At 41.7% G+C, this 12,194-nt stretch overlaps 1 protein-coding gene across 1 annotated transcript; it reads right to left on the bottom strand.

The window, feature by feature from the left end:
- TRIML2 (tripartite motif family like 2) lies at nucleotides 1,887-11,455 on the bottom strand. Its single transcript, XM_013975381.2, has 7 exons — nucleotides 11,264-11,455; nucleotides 10,910-11,005; nucleotides 8,743-8,934; nucleotides 7,242-7,382; nucleotides 6,007-6,029; nucleotides 5,736-5,836; nucleotides 1,887-2,458 (listed from the first exon to the last, which is right to left on the bottom strand). Exons 1-7 carry the CDS (start codon nucleotides 11,453-11,455, stop codon nucleotides 1,887-1,889), a joined length of 1,317 nt encoding a protein of 438 aa, XP_013830835.2.

Genomic DNA, 12,194 nt, shown 5'->3' with positions numbered 1-12,194 from the left:
CAGATTTCCAGCCAACCACGAGAAGCCAGGAGAGAGGCATGTGGCCATCTTCAGAAGGAACAGAACCTGCCAACACCTTCATTGCTAGCCTTCAGAACTACGCGTAAAGGCACTTTCGAGGTATAAGCCACTCAGTCAGTGGTACTTCACTGTGGCTACTGTAACAAACTCAACCACCAGTTCACCTGAATCTGTTTATTGACCTTTTGGTTCTGACATGAGTGCAGCTCTCTTCCAGGAGTTTCAACTTCTAGGCATCACTCACCCTGCGCCATAATATACAGCACTACTTAGTGCTTTCTTCCTCACTTACAATACATATTTGAGAATTCATGGTCTAAGGACCGTTTAACACAAAGGAATGAACAGAAATAGGCATGGTACTTAAATCTCATGGAAAGGCAATCAAAGAACTGTCCAAAGAAATATAAAGTTGCAGACTTCCCTGGTGGGTTCAGTGGTTAAGATTCCGTGCTTCCACTGCAGCAGGGGACATGGGTTCGATCCCTGGGGAGAGAAGTTTCACACACTGCAGTGTGGCCAAAACATTTAAAAAAAAAAAAAAAAAAAAGGACTTCCTTGATGGTCCAGTGATTAAGAATCCACCAACCAATGCAGGCGATGGGGGTTCAAGCTTTGGTCCAGGAAGATTCCGCATGCCAAGGGGCAACTAAGCCTGTGCATCACTATTGCTGAGTCCACACTCTAGAACCCATGCTCCACAACAAGAGAAGCCAATGCAATGAGAAGCCTGAGCACCACAACTAGAGGAGCCCCCGCTGACTAGAAATACAATAAAGAATAGCCCCCACTAGCTGCAGCTACAGCAAAGAATAGCCTCCACCTGCTGCAACTAGAGAAAGCCTGCACTCAACAACAAAGACCCAGCAAAGCCAAAAACTAAAAATAAAAAAGTAAACAGAATTTTTTAAAATTGCAACTGTTGTTTGTATATAAGAAGCTGTAACTGGTGCAGTGATGTTCCAGGATTTGCCCTTATTATATCAAGTATAGCTGCTTTGCAGAGCAACACTTCAGCCAAGATCACCTTTGAGCCTCAGTTTCTACATTTGAATAATAAGGATTAATACCCACTTACAGGCTGTTAAAAACATGGAGATCCAGCATGGTAAACCTTTCACTACAAGTCCCTCTAATAAATATTTCATTGTCTTCTTAGCATTGTATGAACCCCTGAGCAAGGCTGTAAATAGAGAAAGACGAAGGCAAACACAAGACACTATTACAAAGCATCAAACTGTCTAATTTCTTTTAATAAATTTAATTTTCTTATAAGAAAGAAATAGAATACTTGAAACAACTTGGAAATACTCACATTTTCTTCAACACATCCTCCCCACCAAGATAAGGTATCTGAGGAAATTAAGTTGTCCTCCATGTGGAATGATGATAGAACTCTTGACAACATCAGGAACAGGATGTCTCCATTCCACATGTCACTTTGATGACATTCTCAAATCTGAAGTCTTGATTATACCCAATTCTGTTTTCTGAAATCTCAAGAGTCCTTAACCCAGTCTTAAGGATCCCAGACTATTTTCTTCTCTAATTTCCCAATCTTATACTACATAGGCACTTGCTGTTCTAATTAGCATGGGGTCCTTTAGTTATTATCATTCATGATTCAGCTTAAATGCAACCACTTCCATGAAAAGGATATTGAAAACCATGCTGTGCCCTCGTGCTAAGCTGCTTTAGTCGTGTCCAACTCTATGCGAGGCTATGGGCTGCATGAATGCAAAAGCTCTGGGGTGTTCAACTGGGCTCCAACTCAAGTGCTAAAAATCTTCTACTGGCTTACTCTGTAAAATTGTTTATACAAAAGTCATGCTTGTAACATTCTGGGCTCTCGTGATTATTAGATTTCACGCCGAAGAGGGCTGAGAGCTAACAGTATCATTACAAGGAGAAACATGAGGGAGGCAGATACTCAAAGAGTCTGAATTCACGCCTCCACTGGAGATACTGAGAGAAAATATAGGCCTGAGAGCTCCCTGGAAGGCGAGATAAGAGAAATTACAGATGAGGGAGCCCTTTGCGGCATCATAGAACGATATCTGCTCATACTCATAGTCCAGGAAAACTCCAACTCTGTGCACTTGCTCTCTCAAGGAGACCCTTTTGAAAGGGGGAAAAGCCCAGAAGGTGTGATCGGTTCCCATGAGAGATCCTGTGAGTAAGACCTTATTTCCGGAACTGTTTCTGACGGTAGAGCTCCTGTACACGCCCAGCTGCCACTGCGCCGCCTTGCCCACGTCCACCTCCCAGTAGTGCCGCCCTGAGGTGAAGCTCTGCACACCCAGCACGGTGGCGCTGAAATCAAATCTCTCAGGGTGACCAGGTACACCCCGCTGCATGTTTCTAACTCTCACACTTCTTAGATCCTCGGACAAGACCAGATAGGGATGAGCTGTTTTAGGGTCCAAAGTTATGGGTCCTGCAGGGAGAAAGAAATTTAGTTACCCGAGGGGTTCGTCAATGCCAGTGACTGATGACTTCTAACATCAGGGGCTTCCTAATGAGATGGCACCAGTCTCAGTCACAAATATTGGAAAGCCAATCTAAGAGAGTCCAGATGAAGGGACCTCTGAGCTCTATTTCAAGTAATGGAGGGACTTCTCTGGTGGTCCAGTGATTAAGAATCCACCTGCCAATGCAGGAGACATGGGTGCGATCCCTGGTCTGGGAAGATTCCCCATGCTGCAGAGCAACTAAGCTTGTGAGCCATAATTACTGATCCCGTGTGTTACAACTACTGAAACCCATGCACCTCCAGCCGGGGTCCCGCCGCAAGAGACGCCACTACAATGAGAAGTCTGTTTCCCACAACTACGGAAAGTGTGTGTGCAGCAACAAAGAGCCAGCATGGTCAAAAATAAATATATAAATTAATAAAATTTTTTGAACAAATGGACATCACAGAGAAACAAAGTCAGCAAGATAATGGAAGGAGATGCACTCAATCTGAGGAAGAAGAACAAAACAATGAATAATGGACTACAGAGAGTTGAGAAGCACCTCTCAAACCAGAAAGGAATTCTTCCAGGCCATAAGAATGACCGGACACCCAGTCGTAGCCCAGCATCACCTGAGACCCAACTCTAAACTCCCTAAAGATCTTCCGCGAGCCTGGAACCAATGGGAGCACTGGAGTCTCCGAAGAGCAGTTGATTCACGACTCTGGCCTGTGACTGAACTTCCCTCCTTATCTTAAATATCACCAGGGCGCAGCAGAGACATCTGGAAACTGCTGCCTGCAGGCCCCTAACACTGAGTAAATCAAAAGTGAATATATTAGAGGCCTGAAAACCTGTGAGAATCCTCCAGAAAAAATCAAGCTGAAGTCAAGAAGGCTCACTATGATTTCTCACACTTGAAGGAAAGTGGTAGGTGTCTTCATATCTCTAACTGGTCCTTCTCATCTCTTTCTGTTCAGCCTCTAAATATTGTGACTTCTCGGAGATCAGCCCTGGATCTTTCTTTTTACTTTTGCATATTCTTTTACCCTAAGTGACTTCATTTAGCCTCAGTTTTAAATATCTTCTGTATGTTAATGAGATGGTTGGATGGCATCAGTGACTTGATGGACATGAGTCTGAGCAAGCTCCAGGAGTTGGTGAGGGACAGGGAGGCCTGAGTGCTGCAGTCCATGGGGTCGCCAAGAGTCAGACACGACTGAGTGACTAAACTGAACTGATATGTTCATGACTTACTCCTTTAAAAAGATGACAAATACCAGTTGGACAAAAACACAGGAATTTCAAACATTCTCCTTCCAAAATGGAACTCCAAACCTATCCCTTCCCAGTTTCTACTTTTTAGTGGAACACATCACTTTATAGTTGGTCAAGCCATAAAACTGTAGCAGTCATTGATTTCTTTCTTTACCATCTAATCCACTAGAAACTTTTATGGGCAAGTGAAGATGCATCTCTGGACTTAATTCATATCAGTATTAAAGTGGTATTAAAAACCACAAGCCTCGAATTTTAAATTTCAGCTTGTCCCAAGATCCTAGGATTTTCAGAAGACCGGCAGAAATAAATGCAAATTGCCTCTGGAAGAATGTACACCTTTTATTCCTATCTGAAAAGAACTTCTAAAAATAATATCTAAGGAAAAAAGGAAAGCTCACTATTGAAAAAAATTCATTAACCACACACTCAAAGTGAGACTAGCAGGAAAAAACCTGAAGAACTTTACATACTGGAATTGCCAGGCATAAACTCTACAATAAATTTTCCTTCTATGTTTAAAGAAAAAAGAAAAACTTCTACTCCTTTAGAATACAGGAAACTAAAAAAAGCAAGACTAAGTGGGTTTGACAACGAAATAGATTATCTAGAAATAAAATCTATTAAAATGCCAATGGATGATTACAAGGAAAGAAAGCTACAGAAAATATGCATTAACATAAATGCAAAAATTCTTTTGAAAACATTAGTACATACACTTTGGCAATGTATAAAATGGATAAAACATTACCCTGGGAATGCAAAGTTGGCTCAACATATGAAGCAAACAAAATTCACATTAGCGAAGAAAAAATGGATATTTTGGTAGATACAGACGAAAACATCTCTTAAGTTCAACATCTGTTCACGATACGAAATTTTATTGAATCAGGAATAGATGGGGAACTTCCTCAACATGACAAAAGGCAACTGTGGAAAAACCTACAGCTAACATTAAAGGTCGAAGACAATCTTTTCTCCCTAAGATCAAGCAAAAGATTCTCACCACTCCTATTCACCATTACATTGAAGGTCCTAGGAAGTGCAATAGATAAGAAAAATACAGAAAAGGCTTACAGACTAGAAAGGAAGAAATAAACTGATATTTAATTTCATTAATAGAACTAAAAAAACACTTAGGTATCTGTCTAATTAAATATGTACAATATTATCCACTCCAGTATTCTTGCCTGGAGAATCCCATGGACAGAGGAACCTGGTGGGCTACAGTCCACGGGGTTGCAAAGAGTCAGACACAACTGAGCGACTTCACTTTCACTTTCTAGCTGAAAACTATAGAACATCATTGAGAGAAATCAGAGATGACCTAAATAAATGGAGACATATCACCTTATCCCCAAATTGTTCTACAGACTCAGTGTAACACCAACCAAAACCCCAGCAGGCTTTTTGTAAAAGTCAACAAGTTCATTTTAAAATTTATGTGGAGAAAGATCTAGAATAGCCAAAATTATTTTTAAAGAAAAAATCTGGAGAACCCACAGTGCCCAATTTTAAGACTTCCTATAGAATAATCAATCAAGACAGTATGATATCACCAAAATGATAAATAACGATCAATGTTCATTTTCAAGTGATTTTCAACAAATGATGTTAGAACTGAATATACATATATACAAAAAAGGAGGAGAGTTGTACCATATCTTGAATAGTATGTAAATATTAACTTTAAATGAATAATAGTCCTAAGAGCAAAAACTAAAACTGTAAAACTTCTAGAAGGAAATCTTTGTTGTGGTAAATCTCTTAGGCCACAAAAAGCACAAACGATAGGAAAGAAAATGATAAACTGAACTTCAAAATCTAAAACTTCTGCTCTTCAAAAGATACTACTAGGTAAATGAAAATACAAACCATGGGAGAAATATCTGCAAATATAGAGTCTCTTTAAATACTTCAACTATCTGGAATTTATACAAATATAAAGTGTTCTGTGATCATGGACATGTGTCAACTTACTTTGCAGCACTTTGAGCATTTTGCTCATTCCTGTTATTTGGCACAAACTCAGGTCTGTGATTTGGGCAGGCTGTAGAAACTGATGCAGTAGTGAATGACTCCTGTTAAAGAAATGATAATCTCAGTTATCCATGCAGACCCCAGGCTCCTCCATCCAGTAGATGGTTCTCATTGCATGGCCTTGCTACCCACATTCCAACACCTCCACCCTTGTGTGCTCACATATCAGACTGTGAATCTGACCCAAATGTTTCCAAAATGATTAACTTACCTTTCCAAAGCATATTTTGCATTCTATAGGATGAAAAAAGAGGAAAAAAATTACTAGGGGGTATTTGAGCCAAGCCTTTTGTGACTTGTGCTCATGAAAATATTTTCTCTCATAATAACAAAACTCGATTTCCAAGTAATTTCTTCAGCCTCATGGTGCTAATTCTCAGATATCAAATTTCAACACTGAACAGGAAGTTAGAAAAATGCTTGAAATCACTATTATATTCCCAAGGGAAATAATCCTCTCTACTTCACATAGAGGATGCTCCTCAGTCAAATTCTGCCCATCTACCTGATTTCTATACTGGGGGTGGCAGCAACTTAGCCTGGGGACGGTGGCTGGAACCAGGTCAGGAACTGAACGTAACTGGGTCACACCTGTCTGTGCTGTCTGGAATGAGGCTTGGCTCTAAGACAGAACTTAACTGTTTATGTCCAGGTGCATCTAGATAGTCTTTAAAATATAAAAATGTACTTATTGAAAATGGTAACCATGTTGTGCTGTGCTTAGTTGCTCAATCATGTCCGACTCTTTGCAACCACAGACTGTAGTCTGCCAAGCTCCTCTGTCCATGGGATTCTCTAGGCAAGAATACTGGAGTGGGTTGCCATGCCCTCCTCCAGGGGATCTTCCCAACCCAGGGATCGAACCCAGATCTCCTGCACTGTACACGGATTCTTTACCATTTGAACCACCAGTGAAGTCCCAAGGCATGTTCCTGAACAAAATTTAAAATATACAATACTCGGAATGCCCTGGACTCCTCACTGGACTCTGCGTGTGTGTGTGCTGAGTCTGAATGCTCTGGACTCTGCATTTTCACTCTCAGTGTGTGTGTATCTGAGTCATGACCAACTCTTTGTGACCCTATGGAGTATACCCGCTAGGCTCCCCTGTCTATGGGATTTCCCAAGCAAAAATACTGGAGAGGGTTGCCATTTCTTCCTCCAGGGGATCTTCCCAACCCAGGGCTGGAAATCTGCACTGCAGGCAGATTCTTTACTGCTGAGTCACTGGGAAAGACCACTTACCCTAGTAAAGGGCATGTCAATTCAAACTTAACTATTGATCAGTGAAGCAGCTCTGTACATATTATGATTTTAGGATGAGTTATAATGCTTTAAGTATGCCTGAAGATCATTGGGTACTGTGTTTCAGCACTGACTCCTAATGAGTACTATCCACGTCTCATTTCTCAGATACTGTAGTGAAGGTTATTTCCAGACTCTTACCTGGAGCAACACCGAGGCGGGCTGCCTACACTTCTTCTCGAGCTCCGCGGTGATCTGCTGGAGGCTGCAGATCTGTTCAGAAAGCCTGACTTCACTCTCCTTCAGTTTCTTCATGTTCTCTCTCCCCAGAAAGTTCAGTCTCTGCAGAAGCATCTCTTTATAACTATTCAACAACTGGCAGTTTCTCTTACTGGCTAATTCAACCATCTCTTTAAAAACCCACTCTATTGCCTGCCAACCCAGAAAAAGACGTAACTGGGTAAGGCTAGGATATTCCTCTGTGTCAAGCAAGACACCTCAACAGACCCTTGATTCTCTGACATACTGTATCTATGTTGATGTGGACAGTATCCTCCTATCTACTTAATCAGTTCATAACTTGGACCTAAAACAGGTCACTTTTTTTTTTTGGCTGTTCAGTTTTGTTCAGGAAGTTTATTTCCTTCATTAAAACTAAGATTTACTATAATTTAATTAAAAATTAAATTCAACCAATAATAAAAAACATAATCAAACCACTGATACCAGGTTCCTTCCTACCCTTGCAAAGATGCTCCATCTAGGCACGTATGAGAATGTTCATGCTATTTTTTTCTTAATACAAGTGATGTCATATTCCACTGCTGATCTGGCAACTTGCTTTTTTTCTTAATAGATAATATGTTCTTGGAGAGTATTTCTTATCCATACATATAGAGCCATGTTATCTTTTCTAAAGGCTAAAGAGCATGCCATTGTATGTCCTATACAATGCATTTCATGAGTCCAATATTGATGGATACAGGTCGAATCCACTCTCCTGCTATCAACAAATGTTAAAGTAATAACAACACCTAAACTTACATTTACATCACACAATAATGTACATTTGTACAAACACTGTTTAAAGAGCTTCATGTAGATTATCACACAATATTATAAACTCGGGGCCATTATCCTTTTATATCTAAGGAAACTAAGAGCTTAAGCAGAATGTCTAAGGCCACCTATTGTCATTCAGTCCCTCATCTGTGTCCAACATTTTGTGACCCTGTGGACTGTAGCCCACTAGATTCCTCTGTCCGTGGGATTTCCCAGGTAGGAATACTGGAGTGCATTGCCATTTCCTCCTCCAGGGGATCTTCCCAGACCAGTGACCAAACCTGTGTCTCCTGCATTGAAGGCGAATTCTTTACCACTGAGCCACCAGGGAAAGTGGCCAACTAGACTACTAAATTATAGAACCCAGTTAGGAATCACATCAGTTTGGCTTCAAAGACTATCTCTAAGCCATGGCTCTATACTGACATCATTTTACAACATCCGTTATGAATGTGTCTTTTTATATGCATGCAAGTGTATCTGCAAAACAGATTATAAGGAATAGAACTGTGGGTTGACTATATGTACATATACATACATATTATTTTAATAAAAGCATAGTTGTCAGTGGTTGTGCTATTTTAGCTCTTCTTTCTTTCATTTCCCAAATATTGTAAGGATGCCACGTTGCATATCTCACCTGTACTGTTTCCTGGAACTTCTCCTTTAGGTTGGTGGCAAACTCCATCAGTTGGTTCTGACTGGTTTGTGTCAAATTCAAGCTGAATCCGCCTTGCAGGCTTCGCAAGTTCATCTCATTTTCTTCAGTTATCAACCGGATCCTTATGCTATATTCAGTCTCAATCATTTCTTTAAAATTCTGCTCCTCTTTCTTCATCATAGACACAGAAATAACAGATTTCAGGTTAAATACTACAGACAACTATTTATGGTCCCTTTCCATCTACAATTCTAATATAAATCCAAGGAAATATAAAGTACTGGGGAGGAAATAATAGGCATAGATACAAAGGACAAAGGGAATTTCAGGGTCAACATCAGCCAAGATATCAACACAATTTTAGAACATGAAATGCAGATAGAGACATTTCATTGACAGGAAACAGGAATCTACACAACTTCAGGACCAAAGAGCAGGAGTCAGGAAAACTGGAAGGTAGGACGAAGGGGCTTTGCTGATGCTTTGGATAGTGGATGAGAGGAAAAGAGGAATCAACGGGTGACCCCAAGGCTTCTAGATAAAGAACAGAGCAGCCAAAACATAAAATGGAAACTATGGATGGGACAGATTCTAGACATGGGGAGTGTGTCAGCAACTCAGTTTAGGATATGTCAGTTTTGATAAGTCAGCCATCCAAGGAGAGACACTAGGCAGAAAGTTGGACATGAAAGCCCACTACTTGGAAAGTCTGAGCTAGAGACATATATTGGGAGTAGTTGGCTTAACAGGGACTTCCCTGGAGGTCCAGTGGTTACCACTCTGCATTTCCACTGAAGGGGTATTGGTTCGATCCCTGGTCAGGAACTAAGACTCTATATGCAGCACGGTGCAGCCAAAACAACAACAACAAAATGGCCATATTTAACCTCATGACACTACTGAGTGAAGATTTATCAAGACCCTGACTATTCTCAATACTTCCACTACCCCTCCCGCCACAGTTCCCCATCACCTGGCCCTGATTTTTGCAAACAGTCCTCTTCAGGTACTCCCTACCTGTGATCCCACCCTCTTACAGTCTACATATTATTTTTCAGCTTCTGTTCCCTTAACAGACTTTTACAAGATATTGACTCTAATTCCCTGTGCTTTAGAGTAGATCCTTGTTAATTTTCTATTTTATATATAGTTCTGACTGGTATGAAGTGATACCTTATGGTAATTTTGATTTGCACTTGGTGATAATTAGTAATGTTGAGCATCTTTTCATGTGCTTATTGGCCATCTGTATGTCTTTGGAGAAATGTCTCTTTAGGTCTGTAGTTCATTTTTTGACTGGGTTGTTGGATTTCCCTTTCTTAACATTGAGCCCTATAGCTTTTCACTTACATGCATTGGAGAAGGGAATGGCAACCCACTCCAGCGTTCTTGCCTGGAGAATCCCAGGGACGGGGGAGCCTGGTGGGCTTCTGTCTGTGGGGTCGCACAGAGTTGGACGCGACTGAAGTGACTTAGCAATGAATATGTTAGGGCTTCCTGGGTGGCTCAGCAGTAAAGAATCCTCCTGCAGCGCATGTCAATCCCAAACTCCTAACTGACATGCCCCAAATAGAAATTCTAAAATTGACCTTTAAATGGCTTCAGGATTTACACTGTCACATCCAAAGTACAGAAGATGCTCAGTCTCCTATGGCATTGTTAACTGCCCTATCAGTCTCTTTTTTAATTTATAAATAAGGTACAAAAATGCCATTTCCCTAACAAATTTAATATAGTTAATTTGTATTTCTCTTAACGTGAGCGTATGAACCAATTCAGTCTATTCAAAAGATTATCTGCATTTGCTTTTCTGTGAGCTCTCATGTCTTTGATAATTTCTCTATTGAGTTTCTAGTCTTCTGCTACTGACGTTTTGTTTTTGTTGCAGTATCTTAGTTCCCTGAACAGGAATTGAACCCATGTCCCTTGAAGTGGAACTGTGTCCAATCTTAACCACTGAAGCTCCAGGGAAGTCCCCTGCTTACTGACTTTTAAGAGCTATTTAGACATGAAGGAATTAATACTTTTCCTACCTATGGATTTTAAAGTAGCTTTTCCTGCTGTGCCATTGGTCTTATGCTGTTTATGTTATTTGCTAGCCAACATTATAGGTAATTTCCACCCAAGAATCAAGATAAGCACTGACCTGCATCATCACCATTCTTTCTTGTTCATCAGCCAGTATGATTTTAGCTGCTTCAAGTTTCTCCTTCAATGTGTCCAACATCTCCTGGAATAACTTCTGCAGAGAAATATATCACAGTAATTGCTTTACACCAGCTAGATTCCTAACCTTAGACAAGTGAAAGACCAATAGCCCTGGCTACACTTGGAAGGTCTGCATATAGTACCTATCTAGTATCCCGTTGATCAACACCAACTAAGGGAAGGATCAGAAGGCCCTGAAGGATCAGAATACCTGTTCCCCAAACAAATAAGGTCATTAATGAAAAGATGCAGCCAGAATGGCAGGGTGGTCTGGGATCTGTACAAAGCTTACCCTGTAATTCTCGGCGATCTCTGACACTTCATTCATCACCACGGGACTCCCACGCTCCTGGGGAGGGAGGCTGTGGCCACAAACCGCCATTTGGTCACCACTGCAGAACAGCTGCGGTGGCTGCGGGCGTGTCTCACAGCGGACACCTCCTGGGGTGTCTTGCTCTAACTGGGAGCGGGGCCTTTTGGACATCCCGGCAGGCGGCTCTCGGTGGAGATGATCAGGCTGTTTCTAAGGCGGAATACACCTCCCCACACGCGGAACGGGAACGGGAACGCAGTGCGGGGTTCTAGGGCAGGCGCACTCGTCAGCCTCCGGCCTCCGCAGTCATGGGTCCTGGACTCTTCGCATCCAGCAAACCTTCGGCAGCCACGAGCCTGAGGAACGAGACACGATGAATTACACCAGTGGTCAAGTTCTCCGAGAATTTCAAGTTATTGAAAATAATTAACAAGTGACAAAATAGCAAAGAGCTTCCCAGTAAGTCTTTTCTTTTTACTTAAAAAAGAAAAGAAAAATCGCCCTCAAAGGAGAGCACACCGTGGCAAAGAGCAGGAAAGGAACTTCCGGAACTACGAGCAGATAGAGCCTGGCCTCAGGCACTCCGATCGCAAGCCGAAGGAGTCCCTCACTCACCCAGTTGCTTGCAGAGATCCAGAAAGTGAGGGCCTCTTGGGGCGGCTCCTTAAACCAGACGGAGGGGAAGTGGTGTGTCGCTGCGCTCCAAAGAAGCGCTCCCTTTCAGGTCTGGCTTCGAGGTGCGCATGCCTGAGGGAACTCTCGGGGCTCCACAAGTGCGCATGCGCCTGACTGAGGCGCCATTTTGTGCCTGAAGGGTAAGGCGTGTCACACCAGAGACTTGGCCGTTGAAGGATGTTTGCTAAAAAATTAAATAAATGAAAGAGAAGAAAGTTAAGTCACTCTGTCGTGT

The sequence above is a fragment of the Capra hircus genome, chromosome 27 (genome assembly GCF_001704415.2).
Source record: "Capra hircus breed San Clemente chromosome 27, ASM170441v1, whole genome shotgun sequence".
In the NCBI taxonomy this organism is placed as follows: domain Eukaryota; kingdom Metazoa; phylum Chordata; class Mammalia; order Artiodactyla; family Bovidae; genus Capra; species Capra hircus.
This window is presented reverse-complemented; position numbering and strand designations above follow the sequence as displayed.

What these genes read in the sequence shown, in the direction of transcription:
- TRIML2 (XM_013975381.2), bottom strand. Translation starts at nt 11,455, where the DNA reads ATGTCCAAAAGGCCCCGCTCCCAGTTAGAGCAAGACACCCCAGGAGGT. An exon ending in AGATCGCCGAGAATTACAGG is followed by an intron (nt 11,006 to 11,263) that starts GTAAGCTTTGTA and finishes ATTTCTCTGCAG; the next exon opens with AAGTTATTCCAGGAGATGTT. An exon ending in CCGCCTCGGTGTTGCTCCAG is followed by an intron (nt 6,030 to 7,241) that starts GTAAGAGTCTGG and finishes TTCATCCTATAG; the next exon opens with AATGCAAAATATGCTTTGGA.